General features: G+C 55.4%; 1 protein-coding gene and 1 pseudogene across 1 annotated transcript in view; one reads left to right on the forward strand and one right to left on the reverse strand.

Annotated features, from left to right (window-relative positions):
• Nucleotides 1-790: 790 nt before the first annotated feature.
• On the forward strand, nucleotides 791-15,165 carry LOC116945069 (steroid 21-hydroxylase-like; annotated as a pseudogene).
• LOC116945068 (voltage-dependent P/Q-type calcium channel subunit alpha-1A-like) overlaps nucleotides 15,080-22,322 on the reverse strand; it is a 92,737-nt gene continuing 85,494 nt past the window's right edge. Inside the window, 1 exon segment of the mRNA XM_076068883.1 lies at nucleotides 15,080-22,119. Within this exon segment, the coding sequence (XP_075924998.1) occupies nucleotides 21,948-22,119 (172 nt within the window). The 3' untranslated portion in view covers nucleotides 15,080-21,947.

Raw genomic sequence — 22,322 nt, forward strand, 5'->3', positions numbered from 1 at the left:
CTCACATTCACCTCTCTCCCACCCCTCCCCCCACGTCCTCTCTCTCCTTCATGGTCGTCTCTGTCCCCCTCCCTCCCCCCGTTTCCGCTCCCTACCACTTTCCCTCTAAACTTCACCCCTCTCTCTCTCTCTCTCCCTGCACCTATCCCCTGTCAACGCCCTTCCTCTCCCAACCCTTCTCTCACCTGCTCCCCCACGCGTCTTTGTCTTCGCTCTCGTCCCCTCCCTCCCTCTCCCCCCTCTCTAAGCCCCCCACCCGCCTCTCATCCCCGGGACCCCTCGTGCACGTGAACTCCCCCCGTGCCCTCCCTCGCTCCCCTCCTGCCCCCCTCCCTCGCGACCTCCGTCTCGCTGAGCGCAAATCCGCGCAGCGCGGGAACGCGGAGGCACAACGCGCCGTGGGGACGCGCACGGCGTGAGGGGGCGAGTGACAAAGCACCTGGGTGACGTCACCCGCCCCCAGAGTGACTCAAGACGCGCGTGACCTCTAACCCCCCCCCCCCCCATCTTATCAGCTCCACCCCGATAAACCGCGCCGCGCTGTGCCCCCCCCCCCCAATCCCTCACCGCTCCCTGTCGGGGGGGGGGTCTCAACCCCCACCCCCTTTCACCATCAACTCCCCTCCCTCCCCCTCATCCCCCACCCCCGCCCTCCATTTCATAATCCCCCAAACCCCAATCCCCTCTCGGAGTCCCAGACACTCCCCTCGCCCCACCACTCACCAGCCACACGGCCCGCCCTCCCCGTCCCATCGTAACCCCTTAGACCCTGGCGGGGACTTCACCCCCCGCCTCCCCATTCCCAACCCCCTCCCCTCATCCCTCCCTCCCCCCTCGGGGTCCCCGCCTGTTCCCGTCACGACTTCCCGACACCAGGATGCGAACCAAACAAACAAACACACAGCAGCAGCCAGACGCGACACGGCGCAGGGTCCCACGGCTGCAGACCCACGGCGACACCGCGACACAGGGACCCAGGCACCCAGGGACCCAGGGACCCAGGGACTCAGGGACCCAGGCACCCAGGGACCCAGGGACCCAGGGACCAAGGCACCCAGGCACCCAGGCACCCAGGGACCCAGGCACCCAGGGACCCAGGGACCCAGGCACCCAGGCACCCACGGCGACACCGCGACACCGCGACCCAGGGACCCAGGCACCCTCGCGCAGAAAGGTGAGGTCCTAAACACACACACACACAAGACAAAGATGCGCCGTGTAGCCTAACAGACTGTTGCGGCAAGTGCAGTCCACACACACACATTCATTTACACTCAACTTCACTCACTTGGAGCTGTCAGAGTGTAATGGCCAGCGCGCTGGAGCTGCGATCTCAGACGTCGCTGGATCAATTTGATCTTCTGGCGAGGCAATTGAAACAATGGGGCCAGTGTTTACTAAATCCCGAACGGCGCGCACACGACGGGGTGGGTGGCCAGCACTACGCCCGGCCGCCTTTGTCTGCCCAGTGCCGATGTTTTTCACACCGCCCCAGGTACTCATTTAAGGCTGAGTCGACCTAGGGGACGGCCAGGACTGTTTCGAATTTATGTCATTGGTGTTGGGCGTGAGTACGAATCGAACACGGGTCACCGGGTTGGCAGCGCAGTGCGCTGTCCACGACATTACCGCTCCCCACACACGCGCGCGCACTCCCAAACCTCCACACACGGCCAATGTCATTCTCACCACCATTGCGCGCCCCGCGTCTTCCTTCAATGCCCTACACCCCAATACAGCCTGGGGCCGGCCGTGCGAGCCACTCGCCCGCTTTCATCTCGGCTGCAGCGTCGCACTCCGCGGCAGGCGAATTACTCGGTTCACCGATGTCGCTGCTGCTGCTGCTGCTGCCACGGCTCGCGCGAGCGTTGAGCCGCGCGAGCCGCGGAGCAGCAGCGGGAGGAGGAGGTGGAGGAGGTGGAGGAGGTGATGGAGTAGGTGGAGGAGGTGGAGGCGCACCGAGCCTGGGGCAGCCGCTCCGCTGCATCGCGGCTCCTGCTTCTGTCGCCCTCTGTTCGAGGACGGCCACAATTGGGAAATGTTCGTTGGGAGCATTTTTTTCCTTTCTCCCAGCTGTGGTGTTTGTTCGCATTGTAAGACGCACCGGGAAGTAAGACGCACCGGGAAGTAAGACGCACCCCCCCCCCCCCCACAAGTTCGGCTTCAGAATGAACTGCGAGGGGCAATAGAGAGCGAGAGAGAAAGAGATTTTGTCGGATAAGAAGAGCACCGCCTATCACACTGCAGCTCCCCACGAGTGGATGCGCGCGTGGTGTAACAAGTCCGGAGAGTTGCACAAACGTCGGCCTGCGCCCCCTCCCCACCCCCGAGTGGGGGGGGGGGACGCATGACTCTGCACGTCATCGTTGCTGGCATGGGGGGGGGGGGGCATGACGCGAGGGCATTGCCTGAGAGAACACCGCGCTAAGTGGAGAGTTCTACAGGGGCGCCCCCTCTCTCCCTCCCGTCTCTCATCTCCGTAACTGCTTCTCCCCCCCCCCCCCTTTGTGCATCTCTCTGGTCCTGCCTGCGTGCGTGCCTGCGTGTCTGTCTGTCTCCCTTTGTCGGTGTTTGTGTGTTTATGTCTGGCTGTCTCTGTGTGTCTGTCTCGTAGGGTGCTTGTGTATCTCTGTCCCTCTGTTCTCTCTTGTTACGCAAACACACGCACACAACAAAGACAAAACTCACTCACACACTCACACACACTCAACAACCGCCATTCGCCACTAAGTGGCGGTGACGTCACCACGACGCTTGTGCCAGGCCATGTGCACCTTGAGGCCACGTGAAGTGTCGAACAACCGCTGGCAGGAGGTCACGGGGCAGACCCAAGTGCCACGGGTCGACTGACTAAAATGACTGGCTCATGCACCACCTGTGCCCCCTCCTGTGCCAACTTGCTGTGCTTTAGCCACCCGGCGCTCCGCTCGTTGTTGTGAGCTTCGCTCCTCCGCCCTCCGTTGTTGTTGGAGGGCGACTGCCTCCAACTGCCCAGTAGCGTCCTTCACGAGCTTCCTCCATAGAGGCCGATCTTGACACCGCTGGTACCAGTCATCGGCAAGTCAACTCAGCTCCACGTCCTCCTGTACCACATCACTCCATCTCTTCTCTAGCCCATGCCGCGCCCGCTTAGCCCCCTCGATCCGGCCGAAAAAAAGCTGTTTCGGCATGAGGTGGATGGGCATGCGGGCTACATGACCCAGCTATCGCAGCCTTGCCCGCCGGAGGAGCTCACCGATGGGACCCTGCCCAGATCTTTCAAGGATTTGTGAGCTCCTCACACAATCCAGTCTGGTTAAAGCCAGGATGGATCGTAGGCAGGCCAGCCTAAATGTTTCTAACCGGCAAAGATGTTCCATTAGGGGGGTCCACGTTTCACAAGCGTAGAGAAGGGAGGGAATGACCGTGGTCGAAAAGACCTGAAGCTTAGTGCGGAGCGACAGACCAGGTAGCTTCCACACAGCGTTACGCAACCGATGAAAAGATATTGCCGCTCGACTGATTCGGAGTGAGACGTCTGCTGTTAAACTGGAGCCGGTCACTCAGACACACGCACACTCACACACACGCACACTCACACACACGCACACTCACACACACGCACACTCACACACACGCACACTCACACACACTCACACACGCACACTCACACACACGCACACACACACACACTCACACACACGTACACTCGCATACACTCACACTCACTCACACACACACTCACGCACACTCACATACACGCACATACACGCACACTCACTCACACTCACACACACTCACACACACTCACACACACGCACACTCACACACACTCACACACACTCACATACACGTACACTCACACACACTCACACACAAACGTACACGCCCCCCATCGTGACTTGCGATCCGCTCATTCATAAACAACGTCCGCAAATGACCCCACGTCTGACCCTCTGCCTCACTCCGCCTGGGTCACGCTGACCCAGGCGGAGTGCCCGCGGGCTCTGCGTGACCACGGTGCTACGGGCGCGGTGCCCGGAGGGGATCAGGCGCGGTGCCCAGAGGTGCTGGCGGCACAACCACCACCATCACCACCACCACCGCCAAATAACCTCCGAATGTCATCAGCAGAATCGCCAACTCCTGTACCCCTCCTCCTCCCCCTCGTCGCCATCGTCACCATGGAGCTCACGTGGGGCGCCTTGCTCCTCCTGCTCTTCCTGCTGCTCGTGCTGCTCGTGCTGCTGCTCAACTCGGGGGGACGCGGGGGCTCGAGGCGCCGCTCCCTGAGGGTGCCCAGACCCCGGGGGGTGCCCCTGCTGGGAAACGTCGCCGAGCTGTTCCGCACGGACCGCCACCGGCACCTGGCGAAGCTCGCGCGGCGCTACGGCCCCGTGTACAGCCTGCGGCTCGGGGCCCACGGTGATGCTGCCCGGGCGGGGGTGCTCGTCGTGGGGCTTGGGAGTGGTAGTTGGTGATGCTGGTGGTGGTGATGCTGGTGGTGGTGATGCTGGTGGTGGTGATGCTGGTGGTGGTGATGCTGGTGGTGGTGATGCTGGTGGTGGTGATGCTGGTGGTGGTGATGCTGGTGGTGGTGATGCTGGTGATGTCAGTCGACCCATGGCACCTGCTGGGTCTGCTCCGTGACCTCCTGCCAGCGGGCGTTAGACACCACGTGGCCTCAACGTGCACCTAGCCTGGCACAAGCGCCGTGGTGGCGTCACCGCCACTTAGTTGTTGTTGATGTGGGCAACGGTAGCGCAGCGGTTTAGGGCGCCCCGCTACGAACCCGGCGATCCGAGGGCCACCGACACACCAGTGACTATTGTCTGAAGTGGTTCGAGGCCTCCCCTAGGTCGAATCAGCCTCAATTGAGCGCCTAGTGCGGTGTGTAAACATCGCCACGAGGGAAACAAAGGCGGCCCCGGCGTGGTGATGGCCACCCACCTCCTCGTGTGCCGTTCCGCCCTTCGTAGGTGCTCGCTGACAGACCTCGCCAACAGGCCCTACGGGAGACCTTTGTCTTTGATGCAGGGAGCGGTGGCGTAGTGGTTAGCGCGCTCCGCTATGAACCCGGCAATCCGAGTTCAATTCCCGCTCACGGCCACCAACACCAGTGACGGCTATCTGAATCTATCCTAGGCCCCCCCTAGGTCTATTCAGCCTTAAATCAGTACAATACCTGGTGCGGTGTGTAATCATCGCCACTGGGGAGACAAAGGCGGCCGGGCGTGGTGCTCACCATCCACCTCCTCGTGTTCCGTGCCGGCTATAAAAGGCGGTACTCCCGAACAGCACTTGTCCCAAAAGTGTGTGGAGGCTATACGGGGGATCTTTGTCTGTGTTACGCGAGTAGAGATGGTGGTGCTCAACTCGGCCGAGGTGCTGCGCGAAGCTCTCATCAAGAAGAGCGCCGACTTCGCGGGCCGGCCCCAGACGTACACGGGTACTCAATGCATCAATCAAATATCTCCCACGCCTCACATCGACACCCGGAACCCGCCTGAACTCCGCTGACTCCCCCCCCTCACCCCCAGCCCGCCCGCGCCCTTTGATTGCGCAACATCCCTCTCGGACCCTGCTCTACGAGTTCTCTCGCATGTCCGTGTCTTTATGTTGCCGTTGCTGTGCTCACGCATCGCCACGGATCTCCCGTGAAGAAATAACCGTTCATAATAAAGGTTTTTGGGTTAGATCGCGTTTATTTATAAATGTGTCGTAACCCTCCACCACCCGACACGGCCAATCAGCAAAGAAAAGTGTCACGTTGACAAAAGACAAATAATTCACTACTTCAGCCCACCGGTGTGTTGAAGAGTTAATCCACATTTACAGTTTGAGTACGACGTTTCGCTGGTAAATACTTCCAGCATCATCGGGCAATTCGCCAGAATGAAATAACCGGGCGGCTGGCTGCAGCGGCATGACCGTCATCGTCCGCCTCACAAATAAAATCAATTCGACACTCAAACTCACGCGTGTGTCATCTCGTACGGATGGTTTAGCGACCAACGCGAGATTATTCACAATTGGTTTCTGTTTGGGTCAAACATGTGCGGGTGCGATGGCAACCATTCGTGCCGTGCGCCCTCCACCACCCGACGCAGTCGAACGAATCGAGCCGTCACGTGGGCAAATACGCCGGATTCATGTTTTTTTTTCAGCACAACCGGTTACGTTGAAAAAAAATCGCGCAAAATTTGATGATTATAACCGTGCACGTAATGGTCAGAAATGCCCATGCACGCTTCTGTAGCGATACACACAACCATTGCATGAATGTTTGTGATTCATTGCTGGCAAACATCTCACAACAAACCCCCAGCGTGTCAGCAGCAGGGCCCACGACTCAGTGTGGGCATAGTGCGCTCCATTCAAGCCGACATCGTCTGTCCTATCCTTGGTCTTCTTTCTGACCCCCTACCCCTCCCCCAGGCTGCGCCATCTCGTTCGGGGGCCGCGACCTCTCCCTGGGGGACTTCACCCCCGCGTGGCGCCTGCAGAGCCGCATGGCGCGCGCGGGGCTCCGGGATCGCAGCGCGGACACCACCCACGCGGTCATCGCGGGCGAGGGGGCCTGCCTGTGTCACGTGAGCGGGGAGGGGGGACAAGGAGAAGATGGGGGGGGGCTGATGGCGCTGGGAGAATAGGGGGGGGGCAGCGATTCCTCGAACTCCAGCCCCTCGCTGACCCCATCCCCCTCCCCCCGCCTGCCCACGTTTAACCATTTCCCATGTCGTGCGTGAATTTGTGACACGCTACGCGTGCCAGATGATTGGTAAACACGTTGCACTTGCATTGCATCGCTAAATTATACCGCACAGCTTCCCTCGCGTGTGTGCGTGTGCCACACGTGGCGTCGCGCAGCGATGATTATCTCAACTTAATTAGACCCCCCCCCCCGTCAGGTACTCCGAGGTCACGGGGGCCGCCCCGTGGACCCCATGCCAATCCTGTCGGTGCACACGAGCAACATCGTGTGCGCACTCAGCTTCGGCGTCAGGGTACGGCCCCGCACCCCACCCGCGCCCCCCTCTGTCGCTCCCCGCCACCCACCGCTCCGTACCCGTGATTAGATGGCTTCATGTGACACCGGTAAATGCGGATATACGAAGCATTTGTTTGTGATATTTTGACTAAAAGCAAACATGTAACATATTAAACATAGCAACAAATGTCATGCAATAGCCTCTCATCTCACTCTACTCCCCTCCACTCTCCTGCCTCTCCCCTCTCATCTCTCATCTCACTCCACTCCCCTCCACTCACTCTCCTGCCTCTCCCCTCTCATCTCACTCCACTCCCCTCCACTCACTCTCCTACCTCTCCCCTCTCATCTCACTCCACTCCCCTCCACGCACTCTCCGCTCCAGCAAGCTAGCCTCTCTGCGCCAGCCCCGAGTTAACCTTCACTTAGTGGCAGGTCGCTCCTTCTCCTTTGTCGGGAACTTCCTTCCCCGAGTCACCCGTGCTGTCGACTGTTCAAGTCCAAGCTCACGACCCACCCTTCATCCTCTTCCTTGCCTCTGTGACTGACTGCCTATGACAGACGGCACGTGAGGCGTTCTTGAATCCGCCTGTGCGGAGTTGTGTACGTGTGGTGGTGGGGCGTTCTTTGCGTGTCAGTACGCAGAGCAGGACCCCGAGTTCCGCAAACTCCGCGAGAGTCTGGACGAATTGGTGCACCTCTGGGGCTCCTCCACCATCATGGCGCGCGACCACCTGCCCTGGCTCCGGGTGCGAACCGGAACGACGGACAACGCGGGACTCACAAACCAGTACCGGACTGACGTAGAACAGGGACCCACGACTAACGAAGGACTTGGAACTACAGCAGGAATAGCCTGGACCATAACTCGGCCCAGGAATAATACAGAACCAGGATCACGCAGCAGGTCCACAACCACGACTTGTATACAAACTCAGAACCAGGACTCACATGGGACTACAAACAAAACCAAGACTAACACTGGACCAGACCCATGACTAACATCCATCATCACCTCGTGTGATGTCTGACAATGCGTGCTGAGATTATTTCGCATCGTATGTAGCCAACCGTGCGAATCGGGACCAGCACGAACTCGACCCGACGCCATGACTCAAGTCAGAACCAGATCCAGGAGGAACTCAGACAGAGAATCGAACCATTACTCACCCAGACACAAAAACAACAACACTCAACACATGCATCAATAACGCTTCGTGGTCTTAAAAGGAAAACTATATAAATATTTAATAGGCGACGTTTCGGGCGATGGCCCTTCTTCTTCGATACACAGAGACGGCAGAGATATGGAGCGGATAATAGGAGTCGGAGGCTGCGATTTGCACCGTGGGAGCTGACGAGAAAACATCGTGATGATCACGCGAACCGCATAGACCTCCAGAGACACTCACCACGATGGGTCCAGCCACTCACCCTACTCACCGCCCTCCCCCACCCCTCTCTCGTGTAGAAGTTCCCCAGCGCCACGTGGACTCGCTTCCTCGAGGCCGTAGAGAGACGCGATCACGTGGTGCGCGGGCACCTCGAGGCGCACAAGGTTTGAAAGCAAATATCGCTCACCATCACACTCACGCCATCACGCTCATCAATACACCATCATACTCACGTCATCACGCTCATCAATACACCATCACACTCACGCCATCACGCTCATCAATACACCATCATACTCACGTCATCACGCTCATCAATACACCATCACACTCATCAATACACCATCATACTCACGCCATCACGCTCATCAATACACCATCACACTCATCAATACACCATCATACTCACGTCATCACGCTCATCAATACACCATCACACTCACGCCATCACGCTCATCAATACACCATCATACTCACGTCATCACGCTCATCAATACACCATCACACTCATCAATACACCATCATACTCACGCCATCACGCTCATCAATACACCATCACACTCATCAATACACCATCATACTCACGCCATCACGCTCATCAATACACCATCATACGCCATCACGCTCATCAATACACCATCACACTCACGCCATCACGCTCATCAATACACCATCACACTCATCAATACACCATCATACTCACGCCATCACGCTCATCAATACACCATCATACGCCATCACGCTCATCAATACACCATCACACTCACGCCATCACGCTCATCAATACACCATCACACTCACGCCATCACGCTCATCAATACACCATCACACTCACGCCATCACGCTCATCAATACACCATCATACGCCATCACGCTCATCAATACACCATCACACTCACGCCATCACGCTCATCAATACACCATCACACTCACGCCATCACGCTCATCAATACACCATAATACTCATAATCATATTCACTCACGTTACCACCCTTACATACATGCCATCTCCGCACTCTGCCCCCCCCCCACGCTCCGCACTGCTCCCCACGCGCACCGCTCATGCCCCCCCCCCCCCCGCAACGCTCATGCGCCCCCCCCCCCCCCCAACAGAAGGGAGGCGCGCGCGCCGGGACTGAGGACATCACCACCTCCATGCTGAGGTTCCTGAAGCAAGAAGGCAGAGGGGAGGGGGCGGGGGAGCCGGGGGGCGGGGAGGAGAGGGGGGAAGAGGAGGACGAGGAGGGGGAGGTGGAGCGGAAGGAGGTGGCGGGGGACAACGAGGAGGAGGAGGCGGAGCAGGTGGAGCACGGCTCGCTCACAGAGCAGCACCTGCACATGGTGCTTGTGGACCTGCTGGTCGGAGGCTCTGAAACGACGGCGATCACGCTGGTCTGGGCGATCGCGTTCCTCATGCACGACCCTCAGGTGACGGTGATAACCATCAGCAACAGTCGCGGTTGCATCAGCAGTGTCACCATCACCACCACCACTATCATCATGATGCACCTAGCTGGAACCGCATTAGCATCGTGATCGTTCTCTGAATCATCATCAATGACTTGATGAACATCATCATCGTAACAGCAGCAGCATTAGCGGCAGTGTCAGCGCCACCATCATCATCATCGCTACCATTGGAATCCTCATTATCAGCCACGCCATCGCCACAATCTTTGTCGTTGTCAACACTTGTCACCAAAGACAAAGATCCCCCGTGTAAACTGAAACAGACTGTCGGGGCAAGTGCTGAAGTCCGGCAGGGCACACGAGGCCGTGGGTGGCTAACATCACGGCCGGCCGCCTTTGTCTCCCAGGTGATGATGTTTGAATAACGCCTCAGGCACCCATTTGAGGCTGAGTCGACTTACGGGAATCCCAAGGCAGGTTCCGATAATCGTCACTGGTGTTGGCTGTGAGCCGAGGGAATCTAAATCGGATCGCCGGGTCCGAAGCGCACTGCGCTAACTACCGCGCCACCGCTCCCACCGGCACCCCCCACCGCAGCTGCAGGAGCGCCTGCACGCCGAGCTGCTGCGCACCGTGGGCCGGGCGCGTGCCCCGCTCTACGCTGACCGCTTCGCGACGCCGCTGCTGCGCGCGACCATCAACGAAGTTCTGCGCACACGGCCCGTGGCGCCACTCGGCATCCCGCACCTCACCACGCGTGACACCAGGTGACTCACCACGCACCTCACCACGCACCTCACCACGCACCTCACCACGCACCTCACCACGCACCTCACCACGCACCTCACCACGCGTGACACCAGGTGACTCACCACGCACCTCACCACGCACCTCACTACGCCCCTCACCACGCCCCTCACCACGCACCTCACCACGCGTGACACCAGGTGACTCACCACGCACCTCACCACGCACCTCACTACGCCGCTCACCACGCACCTCACCACGCGTGACACCAGGTGACTCACCACGCACCTCACCACGCACCTCACCACGCGTGACACCAGGTGACTCACCACGCGACTCACCACGCACTTTACCACGCACCTTACCACGCACCTCACCACGCGTGACATCGGGTGACTCACCACGCACCACACCACGCGTCACACCAGGTGACTCATCACGCGCCTTACCACGCACCACGCGCGACTGCAGGTACCACCCCGCGCACCACGTGACTCGCGAACATCACTGCCGTGCTGTGTTGCAAAACAACACTCTCAGGGATCGATGGGGGGGCAGGGGAATGCGGTGGGGCTCACGACAGTGACCTTGATCTGGACCGCTTGACTTTGACCTCCGTGCAGTGTCGGGGGGTACCAGCTGCCGCGGGGCACCACGGTCATCCCAAACCTGTGGGCCGCGCAGCACGACCCGGACAAATGGAGCAACCCCGAGCGCTTCCAGCCAGGTGAGGCGAGGCCACGCCCAGCCCCCACGTGACCACGCCCCCTCCACACCAGGTTGCGCCTGTCGAGTAAACCACGCCCCCTGTCACGCCAGGTCGCGCCTGTCAAGAGTAAACCACGCCCCCTGTTACGCCAGGTCACGCCCCTCCCCTCACATCCCAACCTCCCCACTCACCCAGACCTGCCGACGAGAATTCCTTCCCCCCGCGACGTTTAGACGTCGCCTCAGCTGGAGACGACGATGTTCCACTCACCTCACCTGGAGACGACGATGTTCCACTCACCTCACCTGGAGACGACGATGTTCCACTCACCTCACCTGGAGACGACGATGTTCCACTCACCTCACCTGGAGACGACGATGTTCCACTCACCTCACCTGGAGACGACGATGTTCCACTCACCTCACCTGGAGACGACGATGTTCCACTCACCTCACCTGGAGACGACGATGTTCCACTCACCTCACCTGGAGACGACGATGTTCCACTCACCTCACCTGGAGACGACGATGTTCCACTCACCTCACCTGGAGACGACGATGTTCCACTCACCTCACCTGGAGACGACGATGTTCCACTCACCTCACCTGGAGACGACGATGTTCCACTCACCTCACCTGGAGACGACGATGTTCCACTCACCTCACCTGGAGACGACGATGTTCCCCGAGGAGAGGGAGCGATGCAAGCAGCTCGTCAAAAAGGGGTGGGAGGGAGGAGGGGCTGCAGACAATCTCAGCAGATTTTCCAAACACCAGGCCATGGTATGGGTGGTGTGGGGAGAGTAGATTGGTGGAGTGGTTAGAGGAGTGGTTGGCTGAGTCGTTCAGTGATTGAGTGGTTGGTTGAGTAGTCGACTCTGCAGATGGGTTTCTCTCCCTCCATTCTCCCCTCTCTCTCCATCCACCCATCTCATCCTCTACCCTCCTACTCCACTCCTCTCCTTTCTCCTCCCGCATTCTCCCTCCTCACGTCCCTCTTCCCAGGAACGCTCCCTTCTCTTCCTCCTCTCTTCTTCCTCAACTTGTCTCCTACCCCGCATCCCCACTCCTCTCTCCCCCTGCCATCTCCGCCCCCCCCCCCATCTACCCATCCATTCTCCCACCCTCCCTCCTCCAACCTTCTCTCTCCTTTTGTCACCTTCTACTCCACCTCCTCACTCTGCCCACCAACCTCTCCCTCCTCTTCCCCACCCCCGTCTCCCAACAGAGCGTCACCTCCACCGTGACCCGTCCGCCGAGCGCCGCCCCGTGGGGAGCCTCCTTCCGTTTGGCGCGGGCCCCCGGGCCTGTCTGGGGGCCTCCCTGGCGCGAGCCGAACTCTACATCCTGCTCGCGCTGCTCATCCGTGACTTCCGCTTTGAGGCCGAGGGGGGCCCGGGGGGGGACCTGCCGGACCTGGACGGGGAGCTCACCGTCATCCTCAAGCCCAAGCCCTTCCACATGCGCTTCCTCGAGAGGCCGTGAAGGCGCCGAGAAGAAGGGGTTAGTGTTGGTGGATCCCGCGGAGATGGCAGGGGACGTGCTCGTTTCGTTGAAAGTAAGGGTTAGGATTTTCAGTAACCTCCTGTTCATAAAGTATTAAAGCTTTCGTGACTGCATAAAATTGCTCATTGGTTTTTTCGGTAAGGTTACGTATGTAGAAATACAATAAAATTATATTAAAACAAAAAACAATCACGCCGTTTCGATCACAACGCAAGCGATCTTCTGAAATTCGTGGTCCGCCAGGAAGTGTCTAACTGTGTTGTTGGCCTGACTGGATGTGCTTCACATAATGTTTTTTCAGGTTTGTTGAATTCTCGTCTCTCATCTTTTTGTTGTATTTCCCTCCGTGATTTGTTCTTGACACCTGATGAAGATCGCTTGCATTGTGATCGAAACGTCGTGATTGTTTTTTTAAAATAGAATTTTATTGTATTTCTACATACGTGACTTTACCGAAAAAACCAATGAGTAACCTCCTGTTCAACCCATGAAACCTGGGTCTGTCCCATGACCTCTTGTACGTGAGCCTTCGACACTTCACGTGGCCTCAAAGTACACCTAGCCTCGCACAGGCACCGTGGTGAGATCACCATCACTTAGTGGCGAATGGCGGGTATTGGAATAAGTTCGGATTGCAACACATTTCCCAGTCAGGACCAGCTCTATTCTCACAGTATCCTGCAATAAAGTTCACCTTGACGTGTCTGACATCACACGCTCAGCTCGACCATCACAATGCACATCTGCAATCCAGCACCGACCTACAAATGGGCATTCGTCTGCCAGTAGATTGGCGATGTTACGATTTGGTTTCTTTCCCAATTAAGCAATTTATGGGCCACGTTTTCGAATGAGAAGTGTCTGTAATGGAGATTATTGGTGGAAGGAGGCAGTACATCAAGTATGTTGATAACAGCTTACTTGTGAAGCTATAGGGTTGTGTGTTGTTCCCTTCTGTGCTGAGATTTCCCCTGGCAATGACGCTGTGATCATAAGAGGGTCCTTGCCTATAAACCTCTGGTGCTTCAGCAGCATTGATCCAAGCGAGACCGACTGCTGCTGAGACACTGGATTTGGAGCCCGGTCCAGAGTTTTGCTCGTTATAAACCAATGCTGCTGCATTCATGCACTCCGGGGAGGCTGTAGAGAGCTGATGAGATGTGTAAAACATAATTTGAGCTTGTGAAGGGACAGATATGGGATGGAGGGAGATTGCTAATTTAAGAGGCATTAGTCAAACACATTATGCAAGAACCCATTGAAAATGAGCGTCATGAGAATGGTGACGACGATAAGGCAGATGATTGAGACTCGTGTTTTGAATAAACTGCAGAGTTCAGACTCAACGGCTCGAAACGCCAAAGTGGCCAGCAAAAAACATCACTAGTGAAGGTATAATAGTTAAGTGTTCATTGGAGACAGATTGATAGCAATTACAGTAATGATGAGACAGGTGATTGCGACGATGATTATGATGAATGATGATGAGACAGATGCCGATGAAGACGATGGTGACGACGATTGAGGATGATGGCGATGGTAATTTTTACTGGTAGGAACGAAGTTGTAAACTGAGTGTACCAGCCTGCAATAGATTAATGTGTCCGTCCGTCCGTCCCCTTTCAATACTTTAACGAAGTGAAATCTCGTGCTGTTGGGTGTAAAATCAGCAATAGACAGCGCAGAGACTTGTCCTACCAGCCCACCCTGCAGGGACCTGTTATAACGCCTTAGCTCACGAAGTTTTACATCGTTTAGAAGCGGTAACAAAAACTGAGTGATTTCGATGGCAAGGGCAGTGCAAGGGCCGAGAAATGAATGACCGTAACAGAGGACGGAGTGGAGGGGCGAGGGGAGAGGAAGGTAATGGCCGATGGAGAAGAGCTGAGGCTTTTCGAGAGGAACGGAAGGAGGTTAAAAAGGGGACCTGAACAATGTACAGGGTCATTTTATTCCAGTGGAGGGTTGCAAGGAGGGAGAAATATTGGAAACGAGATGGGGCACAGGGAGAAGCAGGGACAGATGGAGAGATGATCATATTTACGAGGGATGTTTCGGCCAATGGATTTGTTCATAGCACAGAGGTAGAGTGGCCATTGCTGGGACTGTTGCCTGTTACATACATATTTCATTTGAGGGGCACTTATCGATGAATTTGTTCGTTTTATTATTTGCGCTTATATACCGCTGCAACCGCAGTATCATTTTAAAAAAAAAAGCATTAACGTGTAGATAGAATGACGCAGATGGCGATGATGACAGCTGATGTAGAAAACGTGTCACGTGATTTCCCACAATGCACTGTATAGCGATTCGCTTGTTATGGAATTGACTAACACTCGAGTCTGTTAATCACATTTTATTAAGCATTCATCTTTTAAGTGTTTCACCACACGTTTTAAACGTTAAATAAATATTTCTCGAGACTTATACATTTGTAAAGTCACCACGGTTTCAAGAGACCCCGGTAATTTCATGACGAATTATGTTGTCACTGTTTGTATCCATACAAAACTCGCTTCTCCTGTTCTTAAGGTTGCGGAGTAAAAAGTTAACGACTTAAGAAACAAAACCGGACCCTCTCCCATCTCACCTTGATCTACAAACCCTTGATTCACCCAGTCTTCCTATCCCCCGTTGATCCATCAACCATTCCCATCCCACCATTAATGACTTACCCCCACGCCTCCCATCCTTCGCCGATATCCCAACCCCTCTCGACCTTACCTGATCCTCTAATGCTTCCTCTCCATCTCATCGTCATTCAGACACACCTCCCATCCCACCCTGGCCCACCACCCACTCTCATCCTTCCTTGATCAATTCATCCCTCTCCCATCCCACTATCAACCACCAACCCTTACCAGCCCTCTTTGATCCACCAACCCCTTCCATGCCACCATCATCCCACAACATTTCCCATCCTTCTTTGATCTAATAACTCCTTCCATCTCATGGTGATCCACTCAACCTTCTCCCATCCCATACTCATCCACCAACCTCTTCCCCTTCCTGCCCACTATTCCTTCCGATTCCATATAATCATAATGAACAAACTCCTCCAGTTATATTATGATATACCAACTCGCCTACCCTACACTGATTCACTCATCTAATATAATTTTGATTCACGCTTCTCCCATGTCTAATCCACCAACCCCTCCCATACCACTTTCATCCACACCAACCCGTACCATGTGTCTTTGATACACAAACCATTCCCGTCATTCTCTGGTCCAATAACTCTGCCTGTCTCACCCTGATCCACTCACCCTCCTCCGCTCCGATACTAATCCATCAACCATTCCATCACTCCCTGATCCACCCACCCCTCCCCATGCCGGGCGCGAACTCCTAACCCGTGCGTCACGAACCGGCTGATATAAATGTACAAAGAGCAGTAGTGCGTGCGAAGTAAGGGACTTGGCAACACTCGAACCTGGCACGACACGCGGGGGCTCACAGACCAAACGAGGAAAAACAATTACAACACAACCCACCCTTCCCCCATACACCACACACACCTAAACCTCCCACTCATAAATTAATAAAATATACATTCCACGTTTATCCCCTCAAGTTCCCGTTTAATGTTTTGTATTCAGATGTTTAGTCCAAATGTTTCGCAAATTTGTTTCATACGAAATGGAACAAAAGTTGAAAAGTGCGCAAAGCAGCATGGAGAGACGCATGCAGAAACAGGAAGTGGAGCACGTGGATTAGAGAACACACGCGGGCTAGAGATACCATCATCGTCATCACATTGATCTTCATCCAGCAGTGGATATACCATGATGATGATAAGTTAGAGAAATCAGAATGACTGGCAAAAGTGGGTTGGCTTGGGCAGGACGCGTCATGGCGAGGAGGGTTGGTGGCCGTGGTCGAGACTCACAGTGGAGTGGCAAACAAAGAGCGTGTCTGCCATGGAGATGGAGATTGTTGCATGGCGAGACCATGAGGGATGGCGATGATGTGGGGAGGCCTTCATCCAGCAGTGAATAGACGGCTGATCATGATGATATGTAAATTATATGCTGTTAGTAAACGGTTATTAGAGCAAGAAAAACAACAAACGAGATAAAAGACCAATTTTTGAATCGAATGCAGGCAATTCAAATCATCGGTGGGGAGGATGAGGTGAGGGTGAACCTGAAGCGACCACATGTCAGCGATGCTCAATGAGAACACGTGGTCGTGAGCGGGCAACTCCTCCCTCTGCCTGCTCCGCCTACTTCCACATCGCCACGCCCACTCAGCCACTAGCACCACGCGCAGGGAGCGGCCTCCGACCGTCCACTGCCCAGGTAGCCTCGCCCAGTGCCCGCATCACGAGGGCAGATTCTTAAAAAACAGAAACAAAATCCTGACTTTCACAAAAAAACTTCACTGGGATGGGGGGGGGGACACCGTTACAGACTTTCTGTGACCACCGGGGACTATTTGGTAGCTTTGCGTGAACCCTTTCCATGAGATCGCGAGGTCCCATCCGGGTAGAGACGGGATGATAAAGCTCGCGCCAATGTGTGACACTTGAGGACTCGGCGAACTTACAATGGCATCTACACGAAGAGGGATCGTCGTCGTCCCCCCCCCCCCCCCCCCCCCCAGTGAAAGTGACATCTTAAGAGACGTATTAGGAGGAACTTCATCGAACCATTAAGGTCACGATAAGAGCGGCGACAGTGAACTTGAGGTGCTAGTTCAGAACGTGCAACTTAACGTGAGCTCACGCACTCAGATTCCACTTCGCCTAAACAAATGAGACGTTTTTGGTTTCTGTCGCTTACTTTACTCAGAATACTTGGCAACACGGACTTTGGGCGTCAATGGTCGCTCACCTAGTTAAACAACGGTAGCTATTGCACGCTAATTTGACGCACCATCGCCACTAATCTACCATCACCAACATGACCACGAACACCTTCCTGCAGCACCATCGAGCATTGAATGCCCTATCTAGGAAATGCCCTCTCCTGTAGCAAGCATGCCCATCTACCAGATACACCCTTCCACGAGGCGGCCATGCCCTACCACTAGACATGCCCTAACACAAAACATTCCCTGCCACCAGACATGGCCTTTCAAGTTTTTTTGTCAAACATGCCCTCCCGCTGCACAATACTCGACCACTAGATACTTCATTCTACCTGACATGCCTCCCATGAGGCAGACAGACATGCCCTCCCATGGGGCAGACAGACATGCCCTCCCATGGGGCAGGTAGACATGCCCTCCCATGGGGCAGGTAGACATGCCATCCCATGGGGCAGGTAGACATGCCCTCCCATGGGGCAGCCATGCCCTCCCATGAGACAGACAGACATGCCCTCCCATGGGGCAGGTAGACATGCCCTACCATGAGACAGACAGACATGCCCTCCCATGGGGCAGACATGCCATCCCATGGGGCAGGTAGACATGCCCTACCATGAGACAGACAGACATGCCCTCCCATGGGGCAGCCATGCCCTCCCATGAAGCAGACAGACATGCCCTCCCATGGGGCAGGTAGACATGCCCTCCCATGAGACAGACAGACATGCCCTCCCCTACTGGGCCCTGTACCACGTCTCATCGCCACTGCTGGCCTGCGTCTGCTGCGCATTTGGCCCCATCGCACCTTGGCACAGAATGCAGCATCAGGATCAAACTTTTCCCCTCACGTGCCCACACGCACAGACTCACATTGCACGGGGGTCGGGTCAAGGGTTAAGGTCAGTGCACGAATCATGGATAGGAGCAAGAGCTAGGGTTAGGGGTTTGAGATTAGGATTCACAGGGCATGAGTTCGGGTGCGGAGGTTACATTTAGGGATATATTTAAGGCTCGGGTCAGGGACAAGGCATGCGCTAGGAATAGGGTTATGGGGGTTTGAGAGGAAGGGGCCAGGCATACGTTAAGGATTAGGGCTAGGGGTTAGAGGTGAGGTTACAGGTCACATTGGGGACAGATCTAGGGTTAATGCATGAGTTAGGTTATGTCTAGGATTAGGTCAAGGCATAAGTTAGGGTTCAGGGGATGAGGTTATGAGATACGGCTACAGCAAAGGTAAGATTTACGGCTAGAGTTAGGTGGGACATCTGTGAAAAAGAGCTTCAGACCTCATCAGATTCCTCTGGTATAATCAAAGATTTTAATTCTCAGTTACACTTTTGGCTAAGATTTGGGCCAGACTTGATAGGCTGTAGGCGAGGGTTAGGGCTGGGTCTTGGAATGGATTGGGTAATGGCGAAGGTTCGGAGAAGATATGAGGGTTAGGGCTCGCTTAATAATTTAACAAGGCAGCAGACATCTGTCGACAAACTTGTCGAAAATACCCCAACAACACCATGCCCCCATCCCAAGTTCCCGGTCCGTTGGTATCGCCCGACATTGCAGACAAGCCAGGTTTAGTTTGGGCGATACCAACGGCATGCGAGGGGTGCTGTAACAAGCATAAACACTGTTCGTTCTTGCAGTGCAAATATAATTTCTACCGCAGTTGGTACGAGTCCATAGAACCTCACGGGTGTACACAGGAATGAATGTTGTCACTGAATATTTTCAGGGTCGTGGTTCGACTTAGGAGTAAGGCGTAACGAACAGGGGAGTCGAGACTCGACTCAACGATTCTACCATTTGTAAACACTCATGTTGTGGGAGGAGAGCAGTGACTGTAAAGGGAGTCACGCGGATCCTAAGAAGCACCGCATTACCCTATCGGAAATACTGGAATCGATCATTCCTTACTCGCCGTGATCGGGGCCATCCATTGAGCGCGAACGCGTGGAGGGGGGATGGGGGGGTAACCCAAATGCGTCCGCTTGCGTATGGGGGTCTACTGACAGTGTACGCATAGGAAACGGGGGGGGGAGGTGAAGCCTCGATAATAATTTGTCTACATTGGCCTTCAAATTAGTTAGATAGTCCGGCGGTGGACTTTCTGTTTGCGTACAGGGAGGGTAGGGGGTGAAGTTTCGACCGATTTTTGGGTATAAAATGAATGGCCCTTAGGAGAACTGCTGGATAGCCGTTACATCCTGAACCCCTCCCCCAATACTGTGTTAAGTGCCGACGAGACGCTGACTTACTAAGAACGCGGCGCTCATTAGTCTTAATCTCCCCGCGCAACTCGTCTCAGTGCAACTCCCGTAATACCGGATCCAGACATTACACACGGGAAGGAGTTAACATCCCCCGACCAGAGCGGCTGCGTCGCATGCAGGCGGAAAGATGGAGAGGGGGGGGGGTGACGGTTAATTTGGCGGGAAAATAAAACTACATGAAGCGAAAACATACCCCCTTAAAACCTTTTTACACGAAATACCAGTCACTTCTGAGGGAATATGTTGGATACCGGGGTCAAACGAAGCTTTCCGTACCTCAACAAGCGTTATTGGTAAAAACATCCGGCCAATTTAGGGTTCAGGTTTCCGATTTCAAAGCAGGCTTATGTTAAGGGGGCCGGATTAAAGGCGCTAATTAATTACCCCCCCCCGCCACTCTTTACACGGTGTGGTGAGGTGGGGGTGAGGCAATGTCTCCTCACCTCACTCTTGCCTCAGCCACCGGTACTAACACACACACTTACAAAACCAGCCACTTACACACACACACGCGCAACAGCGGCATTATCACAAATTTGGTCCACATATTTTGCACAAAATGGTGTTGGGGGGCAGGCGAGGGAATCGGTTTCCATGGAGATGCCCCGGTAAAAGGGGTTTTGGTTGGGTCACCCCCATTTCATTCCACATGGGCCCCCCACTTTAGTCCGCCTTGGGTCCCCCGGCCATCACCAGGCCCCCTCAACTAGGCCCTCCAACCCCCCACCGCTTTACAGCCGATCCCTGGTTCATCTGGCCGGACCCCACAATAATTCCTCTATGTGATCTTGCCAGGAGGTCAAACTATCCCGCTTGGAATGTCCCAGCTCCAGGCAGGCCCGGACTACAAGTGTTGCTTAGCCCCGGTAGCGCAAGTAGGGTAGCCACCTATCCTCGCATTCCCAGGATTGTCCCCGTGTTGAGGAGGCAGTTGCTATCCAGGGGAATCTCCAAACCTTCCCGGGACATTTAAAAGCCCAGTTTGTTGTCAGTAGCGTAATAATAACAACACACCACTGTAGACAATGCATTTACATGTAGTTCCCCCCTCTTCTGCTCAAGTAAGACATTCTTCCCATGATATGTCTCGGTTTTTTTTTTACCTTAAAGGTGGCAGCCGACGGTGCGAGGTTAGACCGGACTAAGACTGTTGAGTCTAGCCCTGATTTCTAACTCAACACACGTTTAGACTGGGCTAGCGCTGTGGGCTCGAGCTGTGGGCTATATCCATGGCCCAAATATACACTCTTGTACCTCTTTTCCACTGATGCGTCCGAGGAGAGCCAGCACGGGGCCCCTCACAGTACGGGTGGTTTTCCACTGGCTCTTTTCGGAGCCAAGCCAGAACCAAACTGTGATGCGCTGGTCTTGCAAGGCATCTGAGTCTGGCTGAGGGCCAAGCAGGGCCAGGGGCGGGGACATAGTCATTCTCGTCGTGCTTTGCGTTAGTCAGTTCGCTTGAACACAGTTTGGGTTCAGCAGTGGGATAAAACAACCTGAGCCACGCTGGGCTGGCTCGACCATAGCCCCTGCGTGGCTCGATTTGTACAGTGGAAAAGAAGTAAAGCTCAGTTGAGGCTAAACCGGGCTAGGGCTATGAATCTAGCCCTGATTCTAAGCCACCACAACACAACCCTAGACTTGGCCCTTTGGCTGCAGGCTCTACTCACGACCCTGTAACCCAGACTCTAACTTAGTTCGGCCACTCGTGTGGCCGCCGGGCGGTCCAAGGGGAGCACGTGACCACCCCCCCCCCCCCCCAAAGCGACGTGGCCCATGGCAAGCGAGGCTTGAGGAAGATGGAGGACTGCGAGGCGGCTGCATGCTCCCTGCGAGGGGAAAATGCTTGCGAGAGAAGAAGTGTCCATCTACCATATTCTTGGTTCTTTCGGTGACTAAAAACATCGATAGCCTTGCACGCATCATACAAAAAGTGAGGGGGGGTGCCCTTTGTGGGGGTCCCCGGAGTTCGTTTCTTAGTTTCTTCCACACTTCTTCCTCTCGTTTGCGAATTTTCCTCCGGTCCGCCCAGGCCCCCCGTCGTCGTGACAACGGTGCCTATCCGTCGCGCGGCGATGATGATGATGATGATGTTTCCTCAGGGTCGTGAAGCACGGGGAAGGGCTAGACCCTGGTCGTAACCCCAGCTGTGACCCGAGGAGTCAGGGGTCCCTGAGCGGGGTCGGTGGGGGAGGGGGAGGGAGGGGGGTTGGATCCCTCTCTCTGCAGGGGTCGTCCTCCCCCTCCTCCCTCCCAGGTCCTCCCGCCCCTCCCCTCGAGATGGGGTCCACTACCCCTGTGGGGAATGAGAGGAGGCAAATGTTGATGACATCACCAACATGAGCAGCGATCACAAAACGAGAACATCACCATGTCACGTGTCTGCGCGTGTGTGCTGCCTGTGTTCTGCTGCTTTATGGGGAGTGGTGTTGCAGTGGTTAGCACACTGTCCTACGAACCCGGTGACCTGGGTTTGATTCTCGCTCACGGCTAATATCA

The sequence above is a fragment of the Petromyzon marinus genome, chromosome 22, assembly GCF_048934315.1.
Source record: "Petromyzon marinus isolate PM22_M1 ecotype Great Lakes invasive population chromosome 22, UKy_Petmar_22M1.pri1.0, whole genome shotgun sequence".
Taxonomy (NCBI): Eukaryota; Metazoa; Chordata; class Hyperoartia; order Petromyzontiformes; family Petromyzontidae; genus Petromyzon; species Petromyzon marinus.